Genomic DNA, 17782 nt, shown 5'->3' on the forward strand with positions numbered 1-17782 from the left:
CCTTCATGCGTATAGCGTAATTTGTCAGCCCCATTTATTATCTAGTTGTTATAATATTATAGCAGTTATGTCGGAAGTTAAATATTGAAACAAGAAAGGAATTTACTAAATAAATTGGAACATAAAAAATTTGAAAGTAATTTTTTAAGTTCTGTTATCATTTCAGTTTTGTGAATCAACTGGCCAGTATTGATATAATGACAGAACTTAAAAATCAACTTTGAAATTTGGTATATTTTTCAAATTCTGTGAAACAACTCATTTTTAGTGTAGCATAGTGGCACTTTCGATTTATTTGTAACTTTCATTGATTTTTTTAATTCTTCACGTAGGTACTTAACATAAAAACAGGTTAAAGTTGTGCTCTACCGATTTTTTCAAATAAATTTTAAAAAAACAATAAAAAATTCATACACGTTATTAGCACGACACAAAAACTGGCATTCTTCATAGGTATGGTCATTTATGTTACGGCCTTGGAAAACTGCTATTTTTTTACGTTGGCCGATTTTCATTTGAATTCGAAAAAATTAACCAATATGTATTTAGGAGATATTTTCAGCGTTATCCAAGTTTTCTGTAAAACTTAATAGATGTTTTTATCCACTGAACCTTATTTGGCCATATTTTGTCCAATTTGCAAACGCCCGCGAGCTCACGCTGGCCAAAATGTGGGCAATGTGTGGGCAGTTTCACATTCTAACATTAGATGTCTCGCGTCTCTTCAGACGTATTTGTTATTGACATTCCATGAACCAAAATTATTGAAATATTTTTCTTACAAATCATTGATCATGCGTTTGCATATTTAAAAAAATGCATGAAAGAATTAAAATTTATAGGATTACTTACATAGAATAAATTAGACTAGACACGTCATATTCATTTAAAAATAACCCCAGCACAATTTTGGTTTGATTCACGTGCACATTTATGAAAAGGCCCACGTATTGTGTCGCAATGCGAAATGGGCACTGTGCATTGCGTTTTACCTTTTACTTTGCTTCTCAGCTATGCTGGGCAAGATCATTTTTCCAATCACAAAAATTACCCAGTTCCAAAAATTTAAATTTGAATTATGTCTATATTACAACACCTCTGACAGCAAATTCTCCGTGGTTTCGCTTACGAGTTTGAACGCTTGTACAAGGAGTTTAAACAGAGTTGGGTTGTTAAGTTCATCTCCATATTTGTGACGTACGCTACGTGGCGTTATTTTTAAAATGAATTTAACTAGACAGGGCTAATAATAAGTAGGTACCTACTACAAACGGCAATTTCAAATAATAGACAGAATTCACGCTTTAAATTTCCGAGCGCTTAAGGCTGAAATTGATTATATAGCAGAACGCTGCAGTATGTAATATAACTACATTCTAGTTACTGGTAGCTCAGTGAACGGTATTAGACCACCCACCCAAAAGAGTACGTTTCGAATTTCTCTTATTTTAAATCAAAACCAAAATTTCCTGATATCATAAGATTTGCAAGTAGTTACTTAAATACCTACCCACTTAGTTTATAAACACGACGTAACGACACAACGGCCACCATCTCGAATCGCAACCGGAACGTAACAATCAAATTTTCAGAATGTTGAAATGCCGAATGGTCGAGTTAAAGTAGGACTTCTATTAGAATAACTAATTTAAAACTTTTTGGGGTTATACCCATCAATGTAATATATTAATGAAGAAGAAATCAAATAAAAAAGAAATTTAAATACCCAATCCATTATAACCTTGTACCATTCGTTGGTCAGAAGCAAATTGGAATATGGTAGTGTTATCTGGAACCCACACTACTTGAAATATTAAAAAATTATTTAATCTGTACGAAAAAATTTTCAAAGATTGTTATCATTTATACTTGGACTAAGTTCCGTACTGAAGTCTTATGAGGAACGACTCCAATACTTTAACTTTACGACCCTGGATAAAAGAAGGCAATTTGCTGACTTAATATGTCTACACAAAATTATTCATGACAAGCTTGAAGCAACTCATTGTGTGAGCAATATTCTTATTAGTTCCTAATAGACATATTCTAAGGAATCAGAATATATTCCATCTAGAATTATTTAAGAACAATATTGCATACTTCAATCCATTGTCTAGAATGTTTCGTCTGTACAATTCTATTGAGTGTAACTACATAGATATATATGCAAATAGTCTCGCTTATTTTAAAAAGCAAATTAGCAATAGATTGTGAATATTTGTTTGTTTTTTATTTTTTATTTACTGCATTTGTTTTCTGTTTTATTTTTGTTTCTTATGTTTTTTGGATCATATATTTATCTGTATGTTTTGTTTTTGATATCTCTTTTTTGTGCCTTTGCTCACGTTTTGCTGTTTATATATTTTTTTGTTAATACATAGTCTATAATGACACTTAAACTGTGCATGATGTGAACATTTTTAAGTGGACAGTTGACTTATCTAATAATTTTTTTTATGTTAATAGTCTGTAAATGTTCCTAAACAATAAATAATAAATAAAAAAGAAGAAATACCAATACAAATCTAAACAAAACATGAAACTGAACAAGACATAGAAAAATAAAAAGGTAACGCTCTCAACAGGGAATTCAACCCCGAATCTCTGTCCTACCGGGACAACGCCTCTAACCACTTGCCATTGGTACCTAATTATTTTATCATAATTATTATTATTATTTTGTCATTATTGTCGATCTCGTTTTTCAAATTCAGAATAAACAATATTGTCCTCAACCAATTTTTCCCACAAAGCCAAAAATACGTTAAAACGGTAAAACAGGCATCCTGGGTTATTTACCAGTTGAGACCGTTATATTTTTATTTTCTTGTTCTGTATCATGTTTCGATTAGATTTATTAGTACTATCTTCCTCTTCGAGAATAATGTTTACCGAAATTAATTATAGCACAATATCGCGAAAAAAGGCACCACAATCACTAATTGGCTGTCATTGTCAAGAAAAACGCTGAAGTACGCCTTTTTCCAATTTATTTTTAATATTGATATCCATATTCATAGTCATAAACATAGGACACCACCCCTACGTTGTTAATTTTTGAATGATAGAGAAATAAAACAATTTTCTCTATTAATTTATAGTTAGGTATAAAAGCTTAACTAAGATTAGGGGCTTTTTAAGCTTTTCTAGTCTAGTTTTTTTAAAGTGTTTTAGTATGATTTCTTGGCCTTGAAAAAAATATAAAAAACAATAGCGTACACGCGAAAGGTGATTGACGGGTGAGGTAGTGGAGCAGATATTAGTGTAGCTAGAGAGGGGAGGGAGTTGCAGCCCCCCGGCGGTCGCTCGACTCGCGCGCGGCTCGCCAGTATCCGCGCTCTCTCTGCCGGACACGGCCCGTCTCTCCCTGCCCGACACCCGATACTTCTCGCTAACCGACTCTCGACTCCCGACTCTCGCCGCGAGTTCTACTACCAACAAACAAGCAAAAGTAACACTGAAACATTTTTATAAAAAAGTGAAAAAAAAATTGTGTAAAAATTTTTTTTTTTTTAATTATTTTTACTTGATGTTTTGCGCGTATCTCGCTTGATTTTAAAAATAAATTTATTTAAGCAGTGATGCGCGCGCTAGTGGTAGCTGCGTGGCTGTTCTGGTCACTGGTGGCGGTGCGCGCGGTGGTGCACTGCGCGCAGCGGCGCGAAATCAGCCCGTGCAGCTGCCGCCTGCAGGAGGGCGCGCCAAGGCAGCTCGTGCTGGCGTGCGAGCGCATGCCGAGCTACGCGCGCGTGGCGGCAGCGCTGGCCGGGGTCTTCGCGCCCGGCACGTCCGTCACGCTTGCACTCAAGTACTCGGAGGTGCACGACGTCTCCCAGCACCGCATCTCCGAGCTGGGTCTGCACGTAACCAACCTGCAGCTCAACAATGACAACATCAGGTATAGTGAAACTCATAACAGTAGTCATCCAATATATTCATGCATTCTTACGTTCAACGCATTGTTAAAACTCCTGTCAAGCCAATAATCGCACTTACTCTACACCCTAGCAATTTAATACGTATGACATGTATATACACAACAGAGTAAATGTTCTATTCCATCAAACAATAGAAATGAGATCACTAAAACATATGTGAGTCAAAACCTACAATGTGCAGCTCAACTAACAATAATTTGTACGTTAATAAATAGTCTTTCGTCATTACGCAGTGAAAATAAGGCTTATATAATTATGTGTCTTTAGGTATTCTAATGAATTAAAGGATGGATCGATGCATAGGATAGGATACATGTACTACTGTTTACTTTCAATAATGTATTTTTTCCCTAGGAACACCTCTTTATCAAAACGCAACAATTGGTTTTATTGTGAAATACGCATAGCGCTAAAAAGTATCATTAACTGTCGTCAGGACTACGTCAACTGATGTCATTCTGTCATTATCTCATTACTTGAAAGGACCCTTAGAACAACATCAATTGTCATTCTCATCCCAAGCATTAATCGTTACGTTATAAATGATTTTCATTTGATTTCACTATCTATCGCTTTCAAAAGAAACGAAAAATTACACAAACAGTTGAAATTATCATAATACTGTGTGCAGTACAATTTTCGTTCAACTTTTCAAGCGTTATTTTCATTATTTAGAATAATGTTTAAGATATTTCAATAACAGAGTTCACGAACAGATCCTCTAACGACGTGAACGACCGCCGATTGTTTTTTTCTGACACCAGCTTTAATCTCAAATACTCAGTTTTTGTACCCTGATTTAAAGCAGAAAGTATAAAAACGCGTCTTCACAAACCTGTAATCTAACTAATGTGCCACGGATTTCTTTAGTGCATGAAGGAACATACTATGAAAAAAAAACGTTATTTACAATAACAATAACAAGCCAGTGCGGTCAATTATACAATGAGCAGTCAGCGATAACACAGTTTCCATTGCCACTCGTTTCTATTGGTGCCCCATTGGAATTTTGGAATTTATGAGAGATTATGATTTTATGTAAAGAATAGTTTTAAATTTTGTTGTATTCTGTTGTGATTTGTTTGGGTTTGTGGTATATTTTGAACATTTTGTAGATCTTATTATTGAAATAAGAAACTTTCACTTTTAAGCTAATTATATATAAATATATTATTACGTGTTGTAGATATATCTATTTTTAAAGGCATTGTTATTTTCAAACTGTTGGGAATACACTCATAAATAAATTAGTCAAGTCTGACGTTTTTTTGAGTTAGATATCCGATGGAATATTATATAGGCATAAGTTTCTGTACGAAATGCGACATTTTTCAATTCTACAATAAAAAACTGATAACAAACTGACTGTCTGTCAAAAAATGTGAGTGTCCAAAATTTCTGAAATTTCGAGAAGTATTGTTCATAGAATATATATAGTTTTAGTGCCGAAATAGTTTTGACGTGAAAGCTTTTAAAACCGCCATTGTACATTTCAGTGCATAAAAGGTAAAATAGCCATCAGGAATGTTTCCACTTACATTATCACCGATTGTTTACCTTTGAACAGGTATCTACAGACTCGGTTAGGTAAACACCTAACTCCATAAATCTAGAAAAACAATAAATAAAGTAAACCATAAATATAATATAACCATAAATCTAGAAAAAATAACAAACATTTGAAAACTAAATTAACTAACTGACTAAGTAACTAACCATCATCACTCTAGCCTACACAGGGGTAGGCTAGAGGATGGACCGCCGAACAACTCGGTCTTGACACACATTCCTTGCATCATTCATATCTGTACATCGTCTCACACATACCCTTTTGTTATTCCGACCCTTGACGTGGCCCAACTCAAGTATCTGATTCACTTGATCACGCAATGGTCTTTTTCGGGCGCCCCCGACTTCTTTCTTACATGTATTCTTCTTACACTCATTACTTCATTCATTCGCTCTACATGTCCAAAACATCCACCGTTCCTTTCGTAATCTTACTCATTCCAACCATAGTCAAGATGAAGAAGAAAATAACTCTAAATAAATAACTAAATCTAAACGAAACAAGACATACAAAAAAAATAACAGTCACAATTAGGAATCGAACACAGTATATCTTGTTTTACCGGGACAGGCGTTTTAAACCACTCGACCATTAGGACCTATTTATTAAGCGTCATATTTGTAGATATCGTATTGCAAATTCAGAATTTACAATATCATCTTGTAACTATTTTTTCCATATATTCGGAAGCTTCCTTTTTGAAGATTACTAATAAAATTGGTTTGTAACCTAGATAGATCTCGGATAAACCCAGGAACCTTGTCTTACCCCCGACAGGCGTCTTAAACCATTAGATTCTGGGTTCGATTCCTAGTTATGACCGTTATATTCAATAATATATTACATCGATGGTATAACCTTCAAAATAAGTTGTTCCTGAATTAAATTGATTTTTAATTTTGCTTGGGATTTGAATAAACAATTCACAGAAGTTATCCTCAAACAATATGAACGGTTTCCAATTGCTTTTAGAGTCCCCACACAAGTTTTAATCTCATGTACAGCTATTGTGTCCAGATTTAAACCACTTCACACAAACCTGTAGTCTATCAAATGTGCCACTGATTTATTTATTGCACGAAAACTATCATCCATCCTTCCATGCCTTACAGCCATACATCAGGGTTAGTACCAGTACTCTATTGTGGACTGCTAGCTTCGCTCTCTGTCTCTACTCTGTTCTTCCTGATTTTCTTGGTAGATTATTATATTCCCCTCTCCCCGTACCCCTGCAAACATAGAACAGTTTAACTTTTACAATGAATCCCACAGAAGTCAACAAAGCCAATGACCAACAGCCGGCCTAAAGATAAGGACTCTTATCGATATTGAAAGTCAAATACAACTTCGTTAAACAATAACTTCAACAATAATAATTTATTGCCCGGCTACAAATAAGAAATAATTATATGATTTATGAAAAAATTACATATTATGTATTGTGAGGGCTCGTATTAATTCAAAATATCAGGTAGGTTCAGAGGTAGGTGCTTCCTTTGTAACATAAAGATTATTGGCGTCCGGGTATATTTAAAAATAAACAATTATTCCATTTAGCCCAATATTACAGCTCTAAGTCTAATTTACACTCGCCTGTCGTCGTAGATCTCCAACCCATTTGAATTGAAAACAGTTTTGTATTGGAAATTTAAGCCCTGATTTGACAAATATTTGGATAACAAAAAACGTCCACAGGGCATTTCTTGTGTTGTTCTTTATTCAGTGAGTATTTATTTAATGTAATTAGTATTGACTAGCTGTGACCCAGTCTGTCTGTGCAGATAGAGAAACGATAGAGCGTGTTGCTCTTACGTGCAACAGATGGCGCTGTTTAAAAAAAACTTGCACAAGTGACATCTACAGAATATAGATATATAAAAAGACACACGTATTTGAATGTAAAATTGTATCAAAATAACAAAGCAATCGGTGTAGAACTTTCTAAGATTTAAGATTTTGAATAAACGGAGATTTATATTTTTATTTATTTAGATTTTTTTTCATTTTAGCAACTACCTAAAACATTGTACATACAAAATATTATAGTGAATTTGTATAGTAATGGTATTTCTTAGTCCTTCTCCCTAGGGAGTCTTGTGCTGAGGAAGAGTAAAGTTATTTTATTTGTCTTCTATGTCGTTTTTAGTGTTTTATTGGAGTTTTTTCATTAACCTCTTTCAGCCAGATTTTCATTCTTGATTTGTACACGTTAAACTTTTCTGTTCGTTTTATATATGGGAGAAGGATGTTGTTGAGTTTCGTTACAAAAAACTTTAGTAGAATTTGAATTTACCACTTGGAATGTTTATATAACATTTTGATGGATACGCGGTCTATTAGAGAAGTGCTCCGCAACCTTTTCTCACCTACGACACACCAAATTACTTCCTAGAATTCCGCGGCACACCAAAGGCTAAAATATATAGATACTAAAAAGATACACAAATTTTACAATAATTTCTTGTTTTTTATTTGAAAAGTATACATACATACATATAAATATAACATATTTATTTTTACGCAATCTTAATAATTATTATAAAATAATAATACATTAATTAGCGATTAATTGTTACATTAACCTGCGCTTGTTTCAATGAACACAAAAGTTTTATATTCGGCTCGATTTTTGACAGCGCAACCCGAAGTTCTTGGTCAAGACCTTTTAAGCATGACCGCTTATCATTTTTAATTAATACAAGCGTTTAAAAACTTTGCTCACATAAATATGTCGTTAAAAATGGAAGTAGTGTTAAGAATGCTTTGATGGAAATGTGAGGATATTCCTTTTTAACGTAAATCCAGAAAACATCTAATTGATCTTCGGAGAAGTGAAGTTTTAATGTCATGTCATTATTTAAATCTGTAAATTCCACTCGAATTTGCAGAGGGAGTGCTTCCGTAGAATTTATTGCATTGGTTGCAAAAGTATTTCGAATCCAATCATATTGTTCCGTATTAATGGAATAAAAATATTGACCAAATTTCTGCTGAAGCATACTTAAATGTTGTTGGGTCAGATCCACAGTTAATTGTTTGTTTTCAATTGTACTATGGTTGATCCTTTGGTACATTTCCAAACATCCTTTTTGCAACGCTTTCTGCCAAAGTTTGTTATTAAGTTCATTCAAATGCTCGAATATATCAGCCATTGATGCAAGTTTGGCTATCCAGTAATTATCATCGAGGTGCTGATATAGTTTGGGCATATTTTGATATAAAAGAAACTCACACACCTCGTGACGAAGCTCAAACAATCTAGTCAATACTTTGCCTCGGGATAGCCAACGAATTTCAGTATAAAACAATAAGGATTCATATTCGGCTACCATTTCTGCACAGAGTATTCCAAAGATTCGCGAGTTTAGGGCTCTTTTATGTTTACGATTTTAATGCATTCATTCATCGTGTTCAAAAGTTCTTCCGGCAAATTTTTGACCATAAATGCTTCTCGATGTATGCAGCAGTGTGTAAATTGTAACGTTGGATTTTTTTTGTTTTACACAAGAGACAAAACTCTTTTTACTACCCGTCATTGCCGCAGCGCCATCCGTGCAAACAGCAATGCAATTGCTCCATTTAATATTATATATTTTGAATAAATCATCGGTTACTTGAAAAAATTCTTCACCGGTAGTTCGCTCTGGAACCTCCTTACAAAATAAATAATGTTGTTTAATAAAGTCCTCGCCAACGAAAAGTACAATAGCTATCAACTGTGCTTTATTTTTAATATCCGTTGTTTCGTTGATCTGAAGTGCAGAATTTTCAGCCAACAACAGTTTTCTAATCAGTGTTTCTAATATATTATGAATACGTCTTTTTACAGTATCTGCAGACAATGAAAAATAGACAATATTATGAAAAATATTTTGTCATTGTGTATTAAATACATAATGAAATATTGTAAAATGTCAAATACATAGAATTTGACCGCGGCACACCTGTGTCCGGCTCACGGCACACCTGTGTCCGGCTCACGATACACCTGTGTCCGGCTCACGGCACACCTGTGTCCGGCTCACGGCACATCTGTGTCCGGCTCACGGCACACCGGTTGCGGAGCACTGTATTAGAGCATTCCGTATTTTTTAACAGTTCCAAAAGTAAATTTTTAGCATATATTGTTGCACATTTGGCAAGTCAAAACTATTGAAGGTTTCAATCGAAGGTGTACTTAATTAGGTACTTTCAATATCTTCTTTTTGATTCCTTTTTGAATTGTATTCAGGTATGTACTTAGATGAAGCAGATCCCCAACTTATTATTCCATATCCGACTCGAGAATGACTCAATAACAATGAATATAGGTATAAAATTTAAAAAATAATCATTTTATGAGAGCAGTTATTATCTGGTGAGATGGTATAATTTACAAAAACATAATTTTGCAAATCTACAAGTAAGTTTTTACGAAAATAGTGACAGTCGCATTTTACCCCTAAAATTCCAAGGGTCAATGCAGGTATATCTTCATTGATTCGTAAACACGATGCAGTCATTTGACATTTACCAAGAAATCGAGTTCAAAAAGAGAGTTCTGGATTTCAAAGATTGATGGAACATCTCGCGGGAATTTTATATTATTTGTTCCTAATGAATGAATGGTTAACATTGGTGATATATTGTATTAGTGGTGATTCGAGATAGTGTCGGTGATCAGTTAGCAATTATGTTAATGTCGAACTTCTGCTACTGTTAGCTTTATTGAAGTCAATTGACCAAGCCATGGCGCTGATTGAAAAACATATACATTAAGTCACCTTCATAATCAAACCTGCCGTAATTTATTTAAAATCCCGGTATGGATGATAATGTTACGTGTTCTTAGAAAACGACTTTTTCACAATGCCATATTCAAAACAATATATATTTTTATATATACGTTGTTTAACCCCTTAGGACTCTGGCGTATTGAAGGTTATATTTCTTAAAGATGTTGCCAGAAAGTCGAAGAATTTGTGTCTATTTAATGTCAAAATAAATGGGATATGTTGAAAGATATCTGAAAATTAATAATTGTTTTTGAAATGTAATAGAATTCTCTTTAAATTTATTTTTATTTTAAACATGTAAATAAAAAATAAAAAATTTTAAAACTAAAATAAAAAGTTTTGAAATGGCTCACCTTACCTTTTTTACAAATTAAACACTTGTTTTATTATAATCACTAATACCTTCTAAATTTTTTTCGTTTCATAGATGTGTACATTTTAGTAATATTGTGGTTAACGTCTGTTATTTTAATATATGGTTTTGTGTTTGTTTTCTCTTTCTAACACCATTAAGTTTATATTTTTAACCATGGCGGTAAGGGAGACAAAACGATTTCTATGAGACCATATGAGCTGTTCCGAAAAGCGAACAAATCGACATTACAGATAAAGCAGTTTGTTCCCAAAACCGAACAAATTAACCAGGGTAGTTAAGGTATTTTGTCGATTATGGAATCCTTTTACAATCATTTTCAGCTAATTTCAGTTTTTGTTTACAGTATTTTTAATGAATATGCACATTTCTATTTACACGCGTTAATCACTCGGGTCCAGTGCTATATCTGTCACCAAATAACACGTCCTCATAAACCTCATTCTCATCTCCCTTTCTTTCAAGCTTCACACAAGAAAACATTATATAAAACAGATTCAGTTCAACCGGTTAAGATTTTCCAATATTTTAAATAATAATTTTTATACAAAACCTAAAAAATAACTAAAAATAATCTTAACGTTGTGTTTGTCCAATTACATGAGTTTTTTTTTTAAATTTATTTTACTATAAAGTAATGTAAAATACAGTTCACAAAAAAACATCGGTAATTGATTATAAAAACGTTTGAGTTCAAAACTTTAATATTGTTAATTGCATACGTCAATGTTTACTTAATGTCTTTCCAAAACATTATTTCACTGTGTTATTCATTCAAAAACAGCGAATCTATTTGAAATTAATCCTGTCAAGCCTACATATTTAATGATGTTATTAGGATATTATTTGGTCAAGGCTCCAGAGGTTAAATCAGGATTAATTAAGTCCTCACGATAATTTGTTCGGTTTTGGGAACAAACAACTTTTACCCGTAGAGTTAATTTGTTTGCTTTTATTTATTATTGAAGTGAAACTTCTTTAGGCGCGTAATGGATTTTCGGGGACGGAGTAAAACCGAGTCAGGATCGACACGAAAATGCGGGTACCCCCACCACCGCTCACCGTTCACTGTCCCTCTCTCACCATATGCGCTTGTTGAGGTGGGGGAGCCGCTCACGAACGTTCTCTCTCTTCTCTTCTTTCCTCTCTCTCAGACACCAGCGAACTGCGCCACGCCAAGCATCAGCTGCTTGGTTAGTATACTGCGTCGTGAGTGTAATACGAGTGAAATACGTAATTGATTGTGGTTCATACGGTTTGGTACAGAATTTCAGTGTTAAAAATGAGTAGTGACGAGATAGAGGTGATGAACACATCAGTGGCACAAGAGGAAATATCCTATCAAATCCATGCTTCGTCGTTGAATTATTTAACCTCTAATTTTCAAACTAACCTAAGAGAGAAAATAGAGATGATGAAATGAAAATAGAGAGAGAGGAATACTAGAAGTTTCACTTCTGTCTTGCGTAGGCTTGACACACCCACTTTTTTTTTATATGGAACGACAAAAAAATGAGGTGGCAGTTAATGTTTTTAATACATTTGTCATTTTAGAATTCTTTAATGACATAGAATCTTAAGGAATTAGTTTCATCATTATTCTAAGCGCATACTTTTCAATCAGTCTAACAAGAAATTATTAGGATCAGGAAATAAGTACATTTAATGATGAAAAGGTTTTTATCATTGATTATTTGTTAGGAAATGATTAAATGAGTTATTTTCGATTACGTAATCAATAGGCGTAAGCGACAGTTGTGAAAATATTTAACACGACTTATTTACAATAGAGCAAAAATTTCTTTACAAATACGTTAAGTAGCATTTAAAGAAGCTATGTGAATTTTTTTATACTTATAACTTATAGTATAACAGAAACAAACGTGTAAATAATAATTTTTGGAGCAAACTTTGCAATTTTTTTCTATCGAGGGAATTTTATGTAATTGATGTTTCGGCCCTACAAATCTTTAGATATTATCTTGAAAAATAACATATATTTTTTAAGAATTTTGAAACTTAAAATGTTCAAGGAAAATATGTTATAAGTCAGTAGAAAATCGGAATTCCGGCACTTTAGGGTTCATCCCACTTTAGACAATTGAAAAATTATGATTTTTGAGAGTTTATATGATCAGTTTTTCTCTTACTTGTGTCTGAATATATACGCAAATAAGGCAAGTTTTTTATGATTATTTGCAATATTAAATGTGTAACCACACTTCATCTATACGAGAAGAAAAGGATATGTGGGTTTTTTTTTTAAATAAACATCCAAAGTTTTATTTTATGAAAGTTTGCACACTTTACTTTCATAACAAGAGAAGATAAAGAACAAGAGAAAAGTCACTGTCAAAAGTGTGGTGAGATTTAAAAATATCACCCCCATCCCCTTTGCATCCCTTAGAGCAGATTAAATCCCGGGCAGCGGGAACGGGAAACGCTGGTGTTTCAGCTAGATTTTAATAAAGGAATGGATTCTATTAGTATCTTCATCGAAAAATTATATGAATTCTTTGAAATTGAGATCTTCGGCAGCTTGCTGTCATCCGTAGCTTGTCCTCGTCAGAAGAAGTAAGAATGTCGGACACGAACTGGAATCACGATGATTCCTTCCAAAAGTGGTCGGGTGAAAGTTTTCTGCCTTTGTTTAATAATTTGGCGGAAGTTCCCTGCATTTCTTCACTTTGTTTTTTGAGTTCAGTTTTCAAATAATATAATTAGAAGCCGCAGGTAAACGGTACACGTTGTTCAAGTCAAGTCTGTCAACTTAATTTGGGAGGCGGGTGTGGGTACTGTCGCCCCGCGAACACCTCTTCCACAGGTCACCCCAAGTGGTTCGCTACGTTTGGTGACTTAGCAGTGGTGCCATGATTTATGGGGTGAGGATTGTTTAGGTCTTACCTACTGTATAGCGGGCTGGATTTGGAGAGACTTTTTGATGGATTTTTTTTACCTCTCCAGCAGGACTCTCTCGACTGCAGTAAGAGCGATGAATTCAAACATCCGTCACTCCCGGACACACTGACCCCCAGATTCCTACCCACCCCTAATATCTTTTTCCTTCTCAAATCTGCCTCTTCTTCATTTCCTTAAAAAAAAACATATTCACAGAATCCCGAAAGATGTCATTGGCCCTGAGGGAAATTATTTATGTAAATAAAATGTTATGTTGTATGAATGCGGTTAACACTTATCTGTTTTAGAATTAGAGGTTAGGTTTCCAAATACCTGGTATAAAAGAGAAGAATAATGAACTGAGGACCGTAAGTAATGTACCTATTAGATGTACAAGAATGATCTCAGGTAGTACCTGAGTACTACCCTACCCATGATTTAAGGATATTGAAAACATTGTGTTTTTTTAATGTAAACATTGAGTGCACATATTCCGTTACATCTGGAAAGTTGGTAGATTAAAAAAGGATTCATCCATATTCGTGTAGATGAGGTTCTCTGTGTGCATAAATAAATAATATTTACAAACAATTATTGTGAAGTGACAACAAACATATTTCCAGTAATGACAATGGATCATTATTTACAAAATTTACATATTGGAGATGGCTTTTATGTAATGGGTTAATATAATTAGTTTTGTAAAATACTTTTTCAAGAAGAAGCATCTTTGCGGTGTATATAAATAATAATATATGAGAGTTGAAGTTTCAGTTGGTAGGTACACATGTTGAAAACTGCAAGGGTGACACGTTGTCTTAATAACTTTAGATAACAATAGTTAGCATTCGAACGGTATAGGTAGAAAGTTTGGAGTTATTTAGACAGTAACTGTTTTGATATACGATTGATATTTAAGATGAAAGAAAAAATCAATCAATCGTGTTATTGTCATAATGAAATACGAGGAGAGAGAAAAGGAAGCCTTTACCTGGTGATGATGTTGGTTTCTTTTGAGTCCCGCTGCATCTTCGAGAAATTGAAGATTCCGTGGGTCACTAACGTTATAGTTATGCAATCACCATTAAGGCGATGCCACACGTAGTAATGCAAAATCATGTGTTTTTGGTTTGAAAATTTAGTCGCCTAGAAATGTTTCAGATGCTTTAATTAAATACTGTGAGTAGAATACATCTTGACCTTTGAAATAATTAAGTATTTTTATATAAGTCTTTTTGTAAGCCCAGAAAAAAAAAATGTATAGACCTATGAAAACTGCTTTAAAGTTTAAAATCTCCTACTTACGAACCCATTTTCGGTTATGATTTTATTGTATAATGTGACAAATCAAGTTATTTATAAAAAAATTAATATTTATGCCTGAACATCCACAAAATAAAATAAAAGGCACTTTTTGGCCATGTTTTTTTCTTGCATAAATCAAAACAGGCGGATGGTGTTAAGCGGGAATTTAAACCTTATCGCCATCTACGTAAGGGTTGTTATTGATGGCGGCTCAATTTAAAATATTACACGACGTAGTACATCGCCTTAATGTTAGATTCAAGTCTTCTTTTTCAAATATTGTTTCTTTCAAAATAAGACTTTTAGGACGGGTTTTTTCACAGGATTTGAACAATTTCTATTATTATATCATTATTGGGCAGTTGTTTCGCAAACTTGAAATCGTAATAGAACTTGAATTAAACCTTCATAGAACTTGAAAATCAACTGTGAAAGTTGATGAATTGTTCAAATTCTGTAAAATAACCTGTACCAAGGAAAGCAACATAAGGAAAATACAATTTTAATATGAACTGAAATGTGGAATAATCACAAAACTCTTTGAAACAGTAACAATAGATATAAAGCGATCGTATTGACTCAGTTGACAGTTTCTTATCAGAGACAGGCTTGAATATAATTTTAAAAATTGTTTACCAGGAACCGGGATGTATCAATGTCTATTACTTTTCTAATTAAACGAAATATTATTTCAACGCGTAACACCGGCCTCGGACCGCTACAGACCTTAGGTGTCTATGCTGTGACCTCTCAAAAACTTGATTAGCTTTTATCTCAGAACGTTTCCTTGCCTGGCAACTACTGGCAACAACAACAATGCGATTCTAAGTAGGCACCTCCCTAGGATTGTAGGACCTATTATTATATGTATATGGTTTTGATGAATATAATACAAAAATTAAATGCATCAAAAGCAAACAAAATAAAAATAATTTGCTAAGTTTTTGTTCACCCACTTCTCAAAAGCTAATTATAACTATTGGTATTAATTTTACGGTACCCAAGTCTTCGCGTGTTATATCGTAGTTCTTCCACTATAAACATCACGTTATTATCAAGTATTCAATCTTTTACAAGAACAAAGTCAAAAAGCTGGGTGTTGAGGCATGAAAAACTAGCTACTGTCTAGAAACTATGATCTCTGAAGGCATAAAACAATATGATATAGGCATAACCAAACCTAACCTATATGCTGAGCTATAGGGGTTATATCATTTTATCAGTTAAGAGGAAGCCACAAGCCAAAAATGTGTATATTCTTGGTATACCTTATATTGTAGGTAATTAAAATCGCTTGACAAACGGAGTCTAGAATCGTTTGATTTCAAGCATAAAACTGGTTTTTATTTATTTTGTAAATAATTTTATAAGAAAGCAAAAAAGATAATCAAGTGAAACTGTCACAGATAATCTTAGCTATAATACTGTATTTTTAAAAGTTGTGTCCTTTACGCGTTCATACATTTCTATTGAAAAAATATTATTTTTAGTCGTTTACATTTATATTTTTTTATTGATTAATTTATTTTTTTATTTGTATTCTACTCAATCGAAACGATAGGACAACTTTCAATCTTTCTACGGCATATTTTAATCAAAATAGTGATTTAGCAAAGCTTCTCTTAAACAAAAATACTGGTTAGTATACGGAGAAAACTTACTGATATAAAATATTGATAATTTATTAAGAATCTCTTCAAATTATTCGTAATCCGGTTAACAACGTGATTGCAGGCTTTTTGAATGAATTAAATAGGATTCCTAGTATACTCTCAACAAAACATGAATGTGTTTTCGCGATGTCGGAAAACGTGTTTATGAAAATTCTAATAATTTTGCAAATCGTCACTGTATATTATCAGGATTAATGTTGGTGCATGAACACGTGTTCCGGTGTATTAAGAATGTACTAAAAAGTTTAGTAGGAAACGGCCTGAAATCCGTTTTTAACTGGATTTAAAAAAAATCATCAATATTATTTTTTTTCCATGGATGTACATTTTTAGTTATCTTTAGTGTTTCAGCAAAAAAAAATGAAATCCGTTTTTAACTGGATTTTAAAAAAATCATCAATATTATTTTTTTTCCATGGATGTACATTTTTAGTTATCTTTAGTGTTTCAGCAAAAAAAAAGGAATTTCCATTGACATAAAAAAATGAAGTCGTGTAGTAAATCCAGTATTTTAATATACACGATATTAACAATTTCGAATTGTTTATAAGTCAAAGTGTACGATACGCTACTAATGGAATATTCACATGTTTAAATACACACTGACAAACTTGTTGATAATTTCGGTCACTTCGTCACTTGGGAGATTACGTGCTCTACTCAATAGAGATATAACCTTTGGAGATAAACGGAGAGAAATTATTGCTGCGAAGCTGTACCGCCAGAGAAATTCATAATTCTTAAGATGAGACAATACCCTGAAACAACGCCAGAATCTTAACGACGTAAGTAAAGCAGACGTGCACAAAAATATGCGACGCGCGGCCCTGGTGTATTGAACAGAACCAAGGTTGAATTTGCTCTGGTAAATTTCTTAAATAAAGTGGGAATCTTAAATAAGTAAGTAAAAATAATATTGAGCGGGCGGTCCGGCGTGGTGAATATACCTACGGTCGACTTTGCCCTAGCGGGCCTAAAAAATCGATCTTTTCATTGGGAAAGATCGATTTATTTTAATTATTTCTGATAAACGTATTACTAATATCTCCATTATTTCTAGAGGGATCTCTAGGAAATTTACTGACTCATTGTGTAGAAAAATAAAATCTGGCGCTTACCGCTAATTATATAGTTTAAAAACGTTTTATAAAATTTTCTTTAAATAAAATATTTTAATGTAGGTTTTTTTTTAATAATCTCAAATATAAATAACTTACATTGGTAGAGATCTCTCTATAAACATATGAGAT

At 33.3% G+C, this 17782-nt stretch overlaps 1 protein-coding gene across 1 annotated transcript in view; it reads left to right on the forward strand.

Moving 5' to 3' along the window:
• Positions 1-3317: 3317 nt before the first annotated feature.
• The window catches only part of ltl (leucine-rich repeat-containing larval translucida), a 96745-nt gene continuing 82280 nt past the window's right edge, over positions 3318-17782 (forward strand). Inside the window, exon 1 of the mRNA XM_089646094.1 lies at positions 3318-3898. Coding sequence (XP_089502220.1) covers positions 3582-3898 — 317 coding nt within the window. The 5' untranslated portion in view covers positions 3318-3581. The remainder of the gene's footprint in view (positions 3899-17782) is intronic.

Source organism: Hesperophylax consimilis, chromosome 23 (genome assembly GCF_061612785.1).
Source record: "Hesperophylax consimilis isolate HC1 chromosome 23, BYU_Hcon_1.0, whole genome shotgun sequence".
Classification (NCBI taxonomy): Eukaryota; Metazoa; Arthropoda; class Insecta; order Trichoptera; family Limnephilidae; genus Hesperophylax; species Hesperophylax consimilis.